This window comes from Thermobia domestica, chromosome 12 (genome assembly GCF_964235325.1).
Source record: "Thermobia domestica chromosome 12, izTheDome1.hap1.1, whole genome shotgun sequence".
Taxonomy (NCBI): Eukaryota; Metazoa; Arthropoda; class Insecta; order Zygentoma; family Lepismatidae; genus Thermobia; species Thermobia domestica.
In genome coordinates this window covers 45,350,926-45,367,678 of record NC_137465.1, presented here as the reverse complement: position 1 = coordinate 45,367,678, position 16,753 = coordinate 45,350,926, and the positions used below count along the sequence as shown (strand labels likewise).

Sequence of the window (16,753 nt, the reverse complement as noted above, 5' to 3'; positions counted from 1 at the left end):
TGTAAATGTCATCCTCTTTATTCATTGCGCCAAGTACTATAAACAAAAGATGGAGTTTTTGGGCGTTATTATCAGGACTGGCTATATATGACTATATTTACGCCCTTCATTTGGTTTTCCCTTTTAAATATTAATCACAAGAACAGAGTACATTATATGTAGGTTCTTGGCTCCATTTAAGTTCGGACTTATGATCAACTTACATATACAGGGTGTTTCAAAACAACACCGACAACGTTTGACAGGTGATTCCTGACACCAAGATGAGACAAAAAGTGTAGACTAATTTGGGTGCACAAATGCTTCCTTTCAAAGTTATAGGGTGCTGAAAGCATGAAATAATCAAATTTAAAGGTTCCTATCTCCAAAACTATGGGACCTACCGTAGTCGGATCAAGACTTCACTTAGGAACTAATATGTGCCCTATCCAAAATACTTGTTTCAGAATCCTGCGGTACTCACGCAACAATTTTTATAGAGGGAGTTGGGTTAAGGGCATATAATTTGAAGTGCTCACCAATACCTCTAAAAACTGTTGCAGAAGTACCACAGGATTCTGAACTATATATATTTGATATGCCACATACTAGTTCTTGAGTGAAGTCTTGACCCGACTAGAGTAGATCCTATATTATTGGAACTATGGATCTTTAAAGTTGATTTGTCCATGTTTTCGGTAGCCTATAACTCCGAAAGAAAGCATTTGTGCACCCAGGTTGGTCTATACTTTTTGTCTTATCTTAGTGTAAGGAATCACCTCCCAAACGTTGTCTGTGTTGTTTTGAAACACACTGTATATACACGTAATATAAAGAACAGTATATATTGTATGAGGGTTGCCAGATTTCTAAAATCGAAAAGGAGGACACCTTGTCTCTTTACTACTAAACGTTCCAATATTTATTTACAGTAATCTCATTACCTTATGTAATAAAAGAAAATAAAAAATAATAAAGGGACTAGTAATAAAACTGATTTGTAAGGAAAGATTTATATTAATTTGTGTCTCCCCAGAAGAAAGTACGTTTAGTAATACTTGTTTTGTCAGTTTCAGCTTCCTCGATTATTTAATAAAAACTTGCTATACTTTGTAGCACACGAACATGTTTTAGATTTACTATCACCATCACCACCGCTTTGTTCATAATTTGTACGAATTTGAAGTTCTGTTCTCACTGCATTAACATTGATTCTATTTTTCGTACTTGTCAACGGAGATTTCATTTTTGAAAATATTCTCTAACATTAAGCATTGCAATTGAACATTGAAAAATTAAAGTTTGTTGGAGAACATTCCTTAAAACTGAGTCTATACTTTTTCTTTGTCTTACGTAACTTGCTTCAGCTTCTCAGACGACACTGATTCCCTAACTAAATAGTACTTTTTATAGAATTTATCTAGGTTGTGATTCTTAATTTTTAACAAGAATTATTTGTAAGTCATCAAAGAAAGACAAAATGCATCTGACTTACTTTCAAAGGAAGACATTAATTTTGATTCTACAATATAAGACTCTATAGGATTTATCCGACCTTGACCAAACTTAGCAAGGGGTTGACCTTGACTTGCTAAGTAATTTGAACTTACTCAAATTTTTGAAGAATATATTGTAAGGATCCCCACCATTCAGTGCATTACCCCTTCAAGCACATGTCACAACCAGAGAACACGTGCTATTGTTAATAGCCATAAAATCAAGCAGACAACACATAGAATAAACAGGAAGACAGTAAGTCTGTACGACGAAACCCGATGAGGAACGAGCTACCCAGAAATCACCTATAAAAGAAGCTTAGAAGAGAAGCAAAATATCAGTGGAGCACTGATCAAATAACCTACAACACCTGCTCCCGGGGTCGCATTGGACAAGGAAGATCCCACCTCACCTAATCACTGGTAGCTGCATTTTTAGCTACAACCTACTCCTGGAAGCTGCATTGGGCAGAAGGGACTGACTTTGAAAGGCCTACCTTTACAACATCTTGGAGGCTGCACTAGGCAAAGGGGTGGCCATACAAAACCTAATCTCTACCTTCATCAAAACAGAGGCCAGTTTACGTGTGTTGAGGCTCTATATTGGAAACATTGAAATTGTTTTTGAAGAACTTTGTAATTGTTTTATAATAAAATTGGTGAAGGGAAAAATCCCGGACTATTATTAACTCTACCCAATAGACATTACAATATTATATATATACTTATATTGAAGACTTGCTAAAATTAATGAAGCATTTTTTTCCGCAAAAGAAAACTCATTGCTACTTCATTATTTTTGAGATATGTTGAATTAATACCCCGAGAATTAAACTTCCTTTTCTTTTAGGAAAAAAAATTGCAATTCCATTTCACTAACGCAAAAGAACAATATATGTCTATGTAATTACCTGGCAATGTTGCTGTATCGTTGACGCATTCTCCCGGTCGAGGTTCAGGAACTTTGCTACTAAGTACAGGCAGCCATGCTGAGTTGCTTGTCTCCTGATGTTTAAATTTTCCTTTGAAAGCCTCTTGAATATCGTCGATGGTGAAGGAACAAATTGCTGAACCCATTAAGCCATTCATTGATGTCGTGAACGTGCAGTAGAATCTTGTATCGTCTCCAGGAATCTTGTAGATGCCCTCTGCAAAGAGAGAGAGAGAAAAAAAGTCATGATTTTTAAATAGGGAACAATCTACTTTTGAAAGGAGTTCGATTTACCTTTAAAAAAAAGTACTATATACTTAGCCTGTCTGTCCGTGCGTCCGTCCGTCCGAGAGGCAAAAAAGAATCTCAAGACCTACTTGATGGATCACCATTAATTTCGATCACACTGTAAAGGGTCCGAAGTTAGAAATCGAGTTCCTTTGAGGAAAGTGATCCATCGAGTTGATCCGAAGATATCCACCCCTGTGTATTCCCATAGGAGATTATTATATGTGTTTACCCCTTGTTGGTATGCAACGCAGCTGTACGCAAATGTAAAGTTGGTTGCATACGATTCAGTTACTTTCACAATTCTAACCAAACTCCTTCACGTGGTGTAGACGTGGCATTGCTATTTGTTATTCTAAGGAAGAATTTCTTTAAAAAGTATAAAATAAATTCATTAACTTTAAAAATCAACGCAAGTGGGCTGGAAATCTAAAGCAAAATCTATTGAATTATGGGGAAGATTCTGTTTTGATAGTAGCTGCTACGGTTTTAAAATGTTTCTTGAATTTTATTAGCGACATTATTAATAATGACAATTGTGCTATTTATTTTTTAAGCTATACAGATCCATACAGACAATGCGCAGGGTCTGATAACGGGTCTTTCACTTCAGTTGCTTTAATCAGATACTTAAAATTTTCGACTTTTCTAGTAACAAAAATTCTAGATGGTTCTACTGGAGTTCCAGTTTCTCTGGACCTCCTTAGTTTTCTCCAGCAGTCACGGGGCCATTTTGTTCACATAACAAAACAAACATCGGTACCATACTGATCATATCATAGCTAAGAGATTTGGAGGTTTGCCACAACGAGAGATCGCTTCCTGGATCTGAAATTGTTACATTAAAGATATCAAGCATGCCATTTCACAGCGTGTCACGTTACTACTTGACTAATAACAAACAGTCCAGTCTTTTATATTTTCCCGATGTTCTTTCTTTATTTTTATTTAATTTTTATTTATTTATTCCAATTTTTATCTTCCATGAACAAGGCTCCAAGAGTGAGCTGAAAGTATGGAAGAGACAGGAACTGAGAAATCGGAATTTGAAGTAATAAAATAGCAGTTACTTTTCACTTACATCACTTACAAAGTTTCGGATTCAACTGATAAAGTATAAATTGGAAACACTGCCACGAGAGATGTGAATTTATACTAACTAGTATCTAAAATGCTGCCCGTGTTGCTTTCTTCCTCTTCGTTCACAATACATGTTCATTTTGTGTGCTCTTTCGATTTCATTGTAATTCACAAGTGAGTAATAATAATAATAATAATAATAATAATAATAATAATAATAATAATAATAATAATAATAATAATAATAATAATAATACAAAATCAATGTCAACAGTCGTCACAATATCACTTCACTTGGTCAATTAATAGTTAGTGTTTCTATTGAACAGATATGCGATACGGTGGCTCAGTCATAAGGCACTTATCTCTGGTGTGTGGGGTTCCGGTTCGATCCCCGGCCAAATAAGTTTCTGGTGGACAACATCGTGTCCGTTAGTTTTCTCGGGGTATTCCCGTTTCCTCCCACAATCTCATTCTGTCAACTCTTCCACCATCGAATTCTTCCATTGAAATTGCTATTGTGTTCACTATCTCTGAGATTTCTTGTAAGGGGAGAACGGTGCGCCTTGAAGATGTTGTACTACTCTTGTTGGGAGTGTCCATTTTCTTCTGAGGACACACAAAAACGAAAAGAAAATACGAAAAGTACAAGCAATACCACGGTGCAGAAACATTTTCATTGAATCAACGAAGAAAACTGATGGAAAATGAGAGGTTTCTTTCCAAGCTCTCTCTTCGAGGGGGGAAAAAATACATAATTCAAGGTCATAATACACGGTTAAATGTCAAAGAAAGGATTAAAAGCATTCAGCTGTTTTATTTACATTTCTGTAGTGTCAGTGTCATTTATTACGTGAAAAAAGGTCCATGTATCATGCATACGAACATCGGTAAGATGCAGAACGCTCGTGTATACATATGCTGACAAGCGGAGGCAAAGTGTTAAGAAGAAATCTGAAGATACTCTCATCGAAGAATCAACGAAAACTAAAAATCAACGTAGTTTATAAAGCAATGTTTTAAGATTGACTTTTGTATGCTTTTGTTTGATCCGTTTTGCACATTTTTAAGTCCTGATGGACTGCAGCCAGTAGAGATTTGAGAAGTCGGCCGCCCAGAATCTGTATCATTCCAACCTTTTCCTGATGAAAACCCACACTAGCATGCAGGACTTCAACCAGGGATTTATCAAGTCCAAAGCAAGAGCACTAAATGCTCACATTTATCTGCTGAGTTACTGAATCAAATCAGTTGTAATCGGAGCAGTGAACTGGAATATTCGTAATTTTAATGTACGTCATGTTTACATATTGAATATGTAATCTTGATACCCATTTACTATCCACTTTGCTGATTTACCAACACATTACCGTAAATTATAACTTTCGTAACATCGCTACCAGATTAACAAAGGAACATTATACACTCATTACAAACAGAAACAATACAATAGAACTCCCATAAAAAATATTATTATTACGTAAATGACCCATTATTGTAACTTTTTATTTCATGACTTCTTTTTATATGTTAAAACAAGCATATTTGCCAGGCACTCAGAACGCTAACAGAATAATAAACGCAAATCCTAATATTTGTTTTTATTACGTATGTGAGTGAGGTTTGTTTACATTCTAGAAAACACTGAAAATGGTTAACACAGTTTATTTCACAAAAAGTCAACACCGCAAAGCACTGAGCTGTTCACACCATAAGCTGGTAGGAAAAAGTACATTTTATTTGCTCGAAGGCTAACTCTTACGTAATTAAAAAAATGAATTAACTTTAAAATAGAGGAAAACAATATTTACTGTAGATGTAATCACATGTGCCGAATAGATTACTTCTCTATCCCATTTAAAAAAATATTATTTTTTTTCTACGCAGTCGATGAAAGTTGAAGACAAGAATATATGCTAAAACATTAATAATAATAATAATAATAATAATAATAATAATAATAATAATAATAATAATAATAATAATAATAATAATAATAATAATAATAATAATAATAATAATAATAATGGAATGAACTATTAATTTATTCCCTTTGTTATACATGATGGAACAACCATTAGCTGATAATGACAAGTAAAGGGTCCAAATGGATGAATCGAGTTGCGGGATGAGATAATGCGCCTGATAGAGGATGTGAAAATATGTATATGTGCAAAGTTACAGCGGCTGAGCGTCATAAGAAACGGGGGAGGGGGTCAAGTTGGTGGGAGAAGGACTATGCTATGTTACAGAAATACATCAAATAAACTATTGAATCGTAAAAATAGTGAAAGATATACAATGAAAACGGTGGTAATTTCACATATTGGCAAAAGAAGAATGGGCAGAGTAGATCAGGAACGTTCACCGCCATCTTGAAATCCGCCATTTTGAAATCTGAGACATTTTTTGAAATGAAAAGGTAGCCATGTGATATATCAATTAGGACCAGCATGTTCCCAGAAAGTCAATTATGAACTTCAGTGATTGTTATCTATACTTGTTTGGAAGATTTAGGATCACTGTTATAGTTATATACGAAAATCTCGGAGACTGATACCCGTATGTTGAAAGTTTGGATTATCACAAAAACACAAAGTTTAACATATCTACAAGCTAAAAAAAGTAACAGTGGAATTCAATATCCAAGTTGTATATTATTACATTATTATTTATGACATTACTTCCAATTGGCTTCATATAGTGCCGAAGAGTACCGTTCCGATCTGGAAGAACCGCTTCCGCTTGTTTTTTTTTTTTTTTTTTTTTTTCGCTTTTGGTCGAAAAAATGTGGAGTTTATATCACAGATTTCAAAATGGCGGATTTCAAGGTAGCGACGGAGATTTGTAATCTACTCTGTCTATTTTTCTTTTGCCAATATGTGAAACTACCACCGTTTGCATTGTCTATCTTTCACTATTTTTACGATTCAACAGTTTATTTGATGTATTTCTATAACATAGAATAGACCTTCTCCCACCAACTTTGACCCCCTCCCCCTCCGTTTCTTATGGCACTCAGCAGCTATAACTTTGCACATATACATATTTTTACATCCTCTATTAAGTGCACTATCTCTTATCCCGCAACTCAATTCATCCTTTGGATCCTTTACTTGTGAGTGTAAAGGTGTGCATATCGTCAAAATAGATGGCAGCACATTTCTCTTATCTTCCCAACGTATTTCTGATTGAGTAACAAACATTCACAATAATTGAGTCAAATTCACGAGATGGATGTTGACACTTTGTTCAGATGCTAATTAAATAAATCATCAGATATCAACTAGTGCATTCCATTAATTGCTGAGCGAATTGTATTATTGGATACATGTATTATTGGATTGGATACATACATATACATTGGTGTAAATAAAATAGTTCTTAACAAGAAATTAAACAAAATAATTTTAAAAAAATACACGGACTATTTTTTGAAGACTGACTCAATTTGTCATTGAGGAAAGTTCCAGGTCTTCAATTTGAATGATCCTCTGATTATTGATTCAGTTTGCCTTTGGGCCAAGTTTCAACATCCATCTCTTGAATTTTGAATGACTGATGATCCTCTGATTATTGGTTTGATTTGTCTTTCAGTAAAGTTTCAAGATCCATTTCTTGAATTTGAATGATCCTCTGATTATTGATTCAGTTTGCCTTTGGGCCAAGTTTCAACATCCATCTCTTGAATTTGAATGACTGATGATCCTCTGATTATTGGTTTGATTTGTTTTTTAGTAAAGTTTCAAGATCCATTTCTTGAATTTCAATAATAAATGACTCTCCGATTATTGATCCAATTTGTTTTTCGACTACGTTTCAACATCCATCTCTTGAATTTGAATGACTGATGATCTTCTGATTATTGAATCAATTTGCTTTTGGGCAAAGTTTCAACTTCCATGTCTTGAATTTGAATGACTGATGATCCTCTGATTATTGGTTTGATTTGTTTTTCAGTAAAGTTTCAAGATCCATTTCTTGAATTTCAATGATGAATGATTCTCCGATTATTGATCCAATTTGTTTTTCGACTACGTTTCAACATCCATCTCTTGAATTTGAATGACTGATGATCTTCTGATTATTGAATCAATTTGCTTTTGGGCAAAGTTTCAACTTCCATGTCTTGAATTTGAATGATCCTCTGATTATTGATTCAGTTTGTCTCTGGGCTAAGTTTCAACATCATCTCTAGTATTTGGATGACAATGATTCTCTGATCATTGGTTCGATTTGTCTTTCAGTAAAGTTTCAACATCCATTTCTTAAATTTCAATGATGAATGATTCTCCGATTATTGATCCAATTTGTTTTTCGGTTAAGTTTCAACAACCATCTCTTGAATTTGAATGATTGATGATTCTCAGATTATTGGTTCGACTTGTCCTTGAGTAACGTTTCAACATCATCTCTAGTATTTGAATGATCGATGATTCTCAGATTATTGAATCAATTTGTCTTTGGGCTAAGTTTCAACTTCCATGTCTTGAATTTGAATGATCCTCTGACTATTGATTGAGTTTGTCTTTGAGCCAATTATCAACACTCACGTCTTTAATTTCAATGGCGGATTGTTTTCCGATTATTTTTAATCGAATTTGTCTTTTGGTTAAGTTTCAACATCCATATCTTGAATTTGAATGATCCTCTAATTATATTAATTCAATTTGTCGTTAAGTAAAGTTTCAAGATTAATCTCTTGAATTCGACTAAATTATTCTGAATATTGCCACTCCATTAAAAACACATTGGCAATATATAAGAAAGTGCTGCCATCTATTTGCAAGTAAGAAGCCCTTACATTCACCATAAAATATACATTTGTGGCCATTCTTGAAAGCCTTTGCATTAAAAATATGCTACTTGCTAGTGCAAATGAGGTACGAAAAAAAAGACAGATATTCATACATTTTTAATACATTACTATACATGACAGTTATTATTACTATTAATTAATGTTATTCAAGGAGACAATCAGCCACACTGGACATGTTTCATTTCAAAGAAGCAATTGCTTCTGTACTTACGTATCTCATTGAAATAAAACGGGAATTCCCCTGGAATGGAGCAGTTGAGACGAGCTTTTAAGTAGGTGGCCCAATTCTGGCTCAATATGTTCTTTCCGCCGGTGTCCTTCTTGCATACACGGGCCACTCGGGAATAAACATTTTTTCCACAGTTGATGTACTCCACTGCTGTTTCTCGGAAGAAGAAAAACACATACTCTCCAATGTCGTAAGAACCCACAAAGTTTGGCTCTGCAAAGGATGACGGGAATAAATTAGAACACAAATAAGTAAATTTGTTACACATCACAATGAATATTAAATAATACAACGAGACATTTAACTAAATATAGTGGGCCCTCGATAACTCGAAGGTGAAGGGAATAGACAAAAATTCAAGTTATAGACTTTTTCGAAAGTTCGAGTTATCAAAATGGTAACGACAAAAATTTAGAGATACCAAGGTTTCGCCACTCTTCGTTAAAAGTGACTATACGTATAACCTCTAGAACTCGAAGTTGTGAAAGTTCCTTAAATTAAATAATATGACTAGTAAAAATGTACTCTACATGTATTGTTTTTTAGGAGAGACTTCCGTGTCTATACATGAGTAAAACACAATTTCATTACACATTAGCAACAATGACAATTACGTAAAAGCATAGCGCTTTAGCTTCGAGTTATCGAGGTCACATCAAGAGAAATTCGAATTATACAGGTCGATTCGACTTATGGAGGCTGTAATTTTTAAACATTCAGCTTATAGAGGTTATTTTAACATTGAGTGTTTTGGAGAACTCAAAGGAATGTGAAAAAATTTGAGTCATCAAGGAATTTGAGTTATCGTGATCCAACTGTATATCCAAACAGTTTCAATTCCATTAGCCTCCTGAGAAATATGCAGAGTGGTTATTTATAATAGTAGTAGTAAATAACTCAGAAATCGTAAAAGGTAGAGAAGCGAAATTTTGGACCAAGAAACTATAGGGAGGGGGACAACGTCCTAAGCATTTTGTAACATCACTGGATGAACAGTGTTGCCAACCCAATATGAAATTATGTTTTTTTTTTCAAATGGCATTATGTCAGATTATTACATATTTCAAATTAACATGTCAAACGAAAACTTAAACTACCACATTTATTAGTCAGTGTTGCAAACTAAGGATGTTATAATATCACAAACATCCAAACTTTGGAAACCTCTATCACACATAACGGAGATGGACAGGATAATGCAATCGAAAGTACCTTAGCGTTGGATACCATGGTCATGGTATGACTTGTTTCGAATGAATAGGAGCAAAGTTACAGAACTTGAAATTTTTGATTTTTTAAAAGGCTTTATTTCCAAAAAAATGCTTAGGTAAGTATCATATCTAGTTGCTTGTATGGTGTGCAATGCACGTATAAATTATTCTGCCGTTTACTGTCTTCGATAACTCAAACCGTTCCGGAGATATGATAAACATTGCTGAAATTTACAACACTGCTTAAATCATGTAATTGCGAGAACTTGTAATTACAACTACTAAAAGCTATTGTTGTAATGCTAAAAAAGAGAGGGGAAACAACAATCATTTTCAGTAATTTCCAGAAATACGTCTTTTTTTGTTTTGTTTTGTTTTTAAGAAACAAAATGAAACACTGTTATCATGGCAGTACGTCGTAATGTACTAAACTCCTACCGCCGAAGGAACAAACCTCACAAACTGCTGTTTCTGCCATACAACTCAAGATTAACAGATAACTATATATTATATTTTAGAAATTATATATATAAATTTATCGATAAGAATTGAATTAAAATTACGTTTCATTAAAATGTAAATGTGGCTCATTCACTTCCCGTTGTAGCGTACACAGAAGCAGCAGTTTGGAATTTATACTGACGACCAGCTGACGGACAGGGAGGGGGGGAGCAGTATGAAGGAAAATTATCTAAGAAGTAAACTAATCCTTCTTATTAATCCTAAGTTAGTTATAAATCCTAGTTTGTTGCTTTCCAAACATACTTCAAAGATGAAAGACGGAAAATCCTAGAAAAGTACTATGTACTAGAATGAAGAACCTAAGACAATAGACACACTTATTTATTTACAGAAGCCATTGGGTATGGTCGTTTTATTTCAACATATACTTCCGTATGAATACAGTGTAACAAAGGACAGTGCGACAGTTGTGTGTCATTTTCAGTTCACAAAAGTCTTGACTTAACATTCTGTTGGCAATGTTTATTGAAGTGAGTATATAAAAGCCACTTCGTATGACAAATATATGTATGTTTATGGTAACTATGTGAAAAATGAGTATAGTAAAAAAAAAAAAAAAAAAAAAAAAAAACTTTACTATTATCTTCATGAGGATTTTTGTTATTATTTTCTTCTTTTTCACAGTTCAAAGAAAACTTGATAAAAAGAAGAGACCGTCCACGAAATAACTCACTTGAAATGAAATTGAAAATTATAATGAATTATCTTTCAAAAAATTGTAATAAAATGAAAAGAAGATTTAAAAGAATATTCCATACAAATTATAATAACACTTTATTTTTCACAGTAATTTACTTCTAGACAAATTTGCCATCGTTTGTTAACGACCTGCAAAGGTCCGATTTGCTTCATTGTTATTTTTTTAAAAGGAAAAAAATAGATATAAATGGTTAGTGGAGCAAGACTTATTTTCATGACCACGAACCCATACAGATTTCCTTTTCTCTTTTCTAGAAAAAAAAAAAATAGGAAAACATAAGAGAAGCCATTCTTTCTCTCGTAATTGGCTGTGAACAATTACGGAGAGCAAAAAGGATGGGCCATAATAAAGGTTTAATGAGTAGAACAAGAATTTATAAAGAAGAAAAAAAAGACAAAAAAAAACTTTTAGCGTGTTTAAATTTTCACTACTAACAGAGTGGAAGAAAAAAGAAAAATAAAGTCTAGCAGTTTTGAATCCAACACTTGGGAGTAGGAGGTGAGATGACTAAAGAGGGAAGGAAAGGGAATCTAGAACCGAAGAAGCGACCGCTGTATAAGAAAAGGTTGCCTGAAGCTTATGAGCTAATTTACATGTAATAGGTCTGGAGTCTTTTATCTTTTCAAGAAGTGGGAAGACTTAATTTTCTATATTCAGCGAGGTTGTTCAGGGTCGACAAGCCATACGCCTTGCTCATTAAGAAGATGTTAAATATTTCAGTTCTTTCTTGGTTGATATTAGCTTTCTTCTTAACATTATTGTGGTCTCATTGGCTAGCCTAAAGCATTTTATACTCCTTTGTAGTACACATTTTCTTTTCATCTTTACAGTATCAAAGACACGTGTTTCTTACTTTGAAGACACAATATGCTTTATAGCAATGACAATCTGTCGATTTTAACATACAAGCTCTAATTTATCAATTTCGGATTGAGTCTTGAAACTAAACCAGATGCTTAACCTTTCTCAATTGGTATTTTACTTCGATGGGAATAATTACCGTATTTGCCAGTATATAAGACGAAACCCCATTTTCTGTATTCAACTTTTAGTGTATGTTATTTACTAGCAAGATACCCATTCTTCGACGGGGAGAATACGTTTCACTTTGGACATAAAGGTCTGAATTTGGATTTAAACGACATCGGGAGTGTCAATGTTCGTCTCAGCGAACCCGAAAATTATGCATTCGAAACTAATATCGGTCATTTTCGATCATTTTTAAATATATTTCCCTCCCCTTCCCTAAGTTGCACCGTCAAAGTGAAATGATAAAAGCCATCTCAAGCTCGAACCTCATCTATGTTAAAAATTTGATCGAAATCGGTCGGGTGGTTCAACAGTTATTAAAGTTTGTAGTCACTGTCATTTATACCAGGTGTTCTAAAAATGGCGCCCACGGGCCACAGAGCACTATTCTACAAGTCCAAATAAACAATATATATATATATATATATATATATATATATATATATATATATATATATATATATATATATATATATATATATATATATATATATATATATTTGTATATGTTTCTGGTCCTCGTCTGGAGACGCGAATTGCACTATGTGGCAACGTAACAATATTTATAGAAAGAGTTCGGCTACGGGCATATAATTTGAAGTACTCACCAACTACCTCTATAAAATTGTTGCATCAGTACCTTAGGTTTCCGAAACATGGATTTTTGAATAGGGCACATATTGGTTCCTAAGTGAAGTCTTGACCCGACTACGATAGGTTCCATAGTCTTGGAGCTATGGCCTTTTAAATTTCATTTTTTCATGTTTTCGGCAGCCTAACTCCAAAAGGAGACATTTGTGCACCCAGGTTGGTCTATACTTTTTGTCTTATGTTGATGTCAGGAATCATTTCCCCAACGTTGTCGGTGTTGTTTTGAAACACCCTGTATGTACACTATATATATATATATATATATATATATATATATATATATATATATATATATATATATATATATATATATATATCCCCCCTCTTCTTCCCTAAGTTGCACCGTCAAAGTAATATGATAAAAACCATCCCAGGCCCGAACCTCATCATTGTTGAAAATTTGATCGAGATCGGTCCTGCTGTTCAAGAGTGATTAAGTCACAAACGAAGTTACGTTCATTTTTACATATTAGATAAAAAAAAATGTGCAGTGACCTTTTAGAAAGGAACATATGCGACGTTAACAAAAGCATAGTTAAACGTAGAATTACACGTACATCTGGGAATGTTCATAGCGCATGTGCGTCCAGAGTAAAGCATGTACACTCTGAAACGGTAAATAAATAAAGCGACTGCATCCAAATTACATTTACTAAGTAACTGAACAGTGAATCAATGAAATACTGTTGATCACCGTAAGAAAACAGGTAAGACATCAAACAACACAGAATTGGAAATAGTTAATTGAAATTAAATTAATCAAAACCTCTGTATCATTGTATAAGACGCATTCCATTCTTGGACTTACATTTAAAAAACATGCGTTGTAAATACAGTAATTAATGAACTCAATTCCTTAAGAAATAAGAGGTGTTAATGTAATTCAAATCACAATTCATTTATTGAAATAAATTGTTCGAATAATGACTATTTCAGTTACTGAATGTTCGAAATCGAATAACATAAGGAAATCGTAGGCTCAACACTACTCAAACGAAAACACTTCACTAATTCAACCTACTATCTGTTTCACTTAACTTCTAAACGAGCATAAACAAAGCCATCTGTAACTAAATCATTCTGATTTGCTCCTCAGTTACTAACGTATATGTTCTTATGCAAAATGAAGGTACTATAATTGTAAACAATAACGAGATAGAAATTGCACAATAATACTGCAATTAGCTACATTTATGTAATGAAATGTTAGAAGTATTGCGTATAAGCATGCGCGATAAAGGGACTCTCTCATGGCACCAGTTCAACTGTGTAGGGGTGTTGTAACCATTAGTTTTTGAAGAAAGTTTAAGAGAGAAATTCATCGTGCTACAAAGCACCACCACTTTCCGATTTGCATATTCTGTACATAACCTGAACTCGTGGAAAAGTTAGTGTATAACTTATTTCTCTTTCTGTAAGCATGGCAGTGAAGCATCATTAGCCAATTAGATCATTGGAGAGCGGAAGAACACAAATAGTTTTCGTTTATTGCCATTTAGAAGAGTGAACAAGGTATAGTCAAAGTTTTTACCACTCTAAAAGTAAGAGTGAACAAAGTATAATCAGGATTGTTTCCGATCTAGAAGTGAGAGGAACAGGGTATAGTGAGCATTGTTACCAATCTAGAAGTAAGAGTGAGCGGGGTATAGTCAGGAGTATTTCCAATCTAAAAGTAAGAGTGAGCGGGGTGTAGTCAGGAGTATTTCCAATCTAAAAGTAAGAGTGAATAGCATATAGTCAGGATTATTTCCAATCTAGAAGGCAGAGTAAACAGGTTATTCAGGATTATTTCCAATCTAAAAGTAAGAGTGAATAGGATATAGTCAGGATTATTTCCAATCTAAAAGTGAGAGTGAATAGGATATAGTCAGGATTATTTCTAATCTAGAAGGAAAAGTGAACAGGATATATTCAGGATTGTTACCATTCTAGAAGGAAGAGTGAACAGGATATAGTCAGGATTATTTCCAATCTAAAAGTAAGAGTGAAAAGGATATAGTCAGGATTTTTCCAATCTAGAAGGAAGAGTGAATAGGATGTAGTCAGACAACTTTAAGTATTGAATCTCATGGTTAATAGTTTCGGATTTATACAATACTGAAGGAGTGTATTTCATACATAGAAAATCATGTATTGTACTACTCTTTGTGTTACAAAAGGATACTACACCTCAGCACATTCCTAGCAGGAAGAAAGAAAAAGAAAAATTAAGCAAATGTAATTCTCTGATGCCTCATTCAAGACTTAATTGAAACAAATTCCCACTTGAAGTTATGACTCAGGATCGCTCTTAATTATCAACGGGATGAAACTAACTATGATGAATCAATTGAGACTTCGTGATTCGTCATGCAATCAGAATGCAACCCCCTGAAAAAAAGACTTCATTATAAAGTCAAAAAATATTCATGATTAATATTCATATACTGAAGACATTTTTACGCGGTTCCAATTATGCAAATCTCGGCATTGTAAATTACCAGAATTAAATGCTTCAGGGTGAACAAGTTAGTGTGGCCACTGCCGCAAGACAGGAAAAGAAGAGGAAAATATCCAGGGAATAGTGACGCCGTAAAAGCAGAGTCAAGGGGTCACAATTTCCAACAAAATGCATGTACTGCTTCATTCGTGTACTTTTAACAGGGTATTTTACTTCTTTCCAGAACAAATAATATTACTTGAAAAATATTAAACTAAGCTTGTTTTTCACGTACGTATACATGTGTAGGAGAACGTAAGTGAAATGGATGCATTCAGGATGTTTATTACGGTTTATTTATTTATTTATTTCGTCCCATTTCAACATCACGCTTAAAGTATGAAATTAAACCCTGAAATTAAACTCGGCTTTTCCGAACGTTAGCCACTTATTTAAAAAGTTGTTGCCATGTAACTTGGTAGGTCGACAGACAGAGAGAGAGAATTGTTATGCAGTGTCTACTACCAGTGCAAGGTTACAGCTAGGGTAGTTACTTTCCTAGTGATAAGTAATTCCAAAACGGAACGAATCCTTCACTGGATTGAAAGGGTCTATTCTCTACAAGAAATCACACTAACTTTGGCAGAACCAGAGTGGATTGAATCAGTATAATTGGCGGAACCGAACATCAAAAGACGGAATCATAATTCTACCGTTGCAACTGGACAAATAGAATCTGTACTGGATTCGCGCATTATATAAGGAGGAATGTTCTACGCATATCGAGAAATATGGTGTATGTTTGTTGTCATATAGTTTGTTTCTGCTTGAATCATTTCAACTGACTGAATAATAACATTTATGGCCAGTTTCAGTTTATCCAAAGACATGACTTCTTTCGGAAGTGAGCGGAAATCATGTTGGAAACCAAATGTGACTTAAGCACACAGAAATCCTGCGAAATCATACCTTATTTCAAATGGAATAAGAGGATCAACCACGGAAAATGAACCAAATTTCCCACCAGTAATATCTGTTTAAAATTTGTAGCCACTTATACAGAGAGAAAAGGAAGATATGAGGAACACAATATGGAATTTTTACTTACTTCAAGTGACAATTGAAGAAACGTGCTACAGTATTTCTGACACACATATATGCGTCATGATGTCAAATAAGCTTCTTCCCGTTTACTGGGGACTGTCCGTAAGAACAGAGCGATTTCTTACATGGTAGTTATTCTTTAACGTTTGATGTACGCGGTATATTCATTACGTCAAATTAGTTAGAAACAAACTAACTTGTTCGGTTTATTAACTATTGTCATACAAAAAATGTGAAATGGTCGTTGGATCAAAATGTCACAAAGAGAATATTTTGAGCAGAGAATTCGTCTAAC

The 16,753-nt window shown here is 34.0% G+C and overlaps 1 protein-coding gene across 1 annotated transcript in view; it reads right to left on the bottom strand.

Moving 5' to 3' along the window:
• Positions 1-16,753, bottom strand: part of Sema2a (Semaphorin 2a) — a 799,786-nt gene that overhangs the window by 29,692 nt on the left and 753,341 nt on the right. Inside the window, exons 7-8 of the mRNA XM_081733673.1 lie at positions 8,805-9,035; positions 2,387-2,623 (exon numbers count right to left, since the gene is read on the bottom strand). Of these exons, the coding sequence (XP_081589799.1) occupies positions 2,387-2,623; positions 8,805-9,035 (468 nt within the window). The remainder of the gene's footprint in view (positions 1-2,386; positions 2,624-8,804; positions 9,036-16,753) is intronic.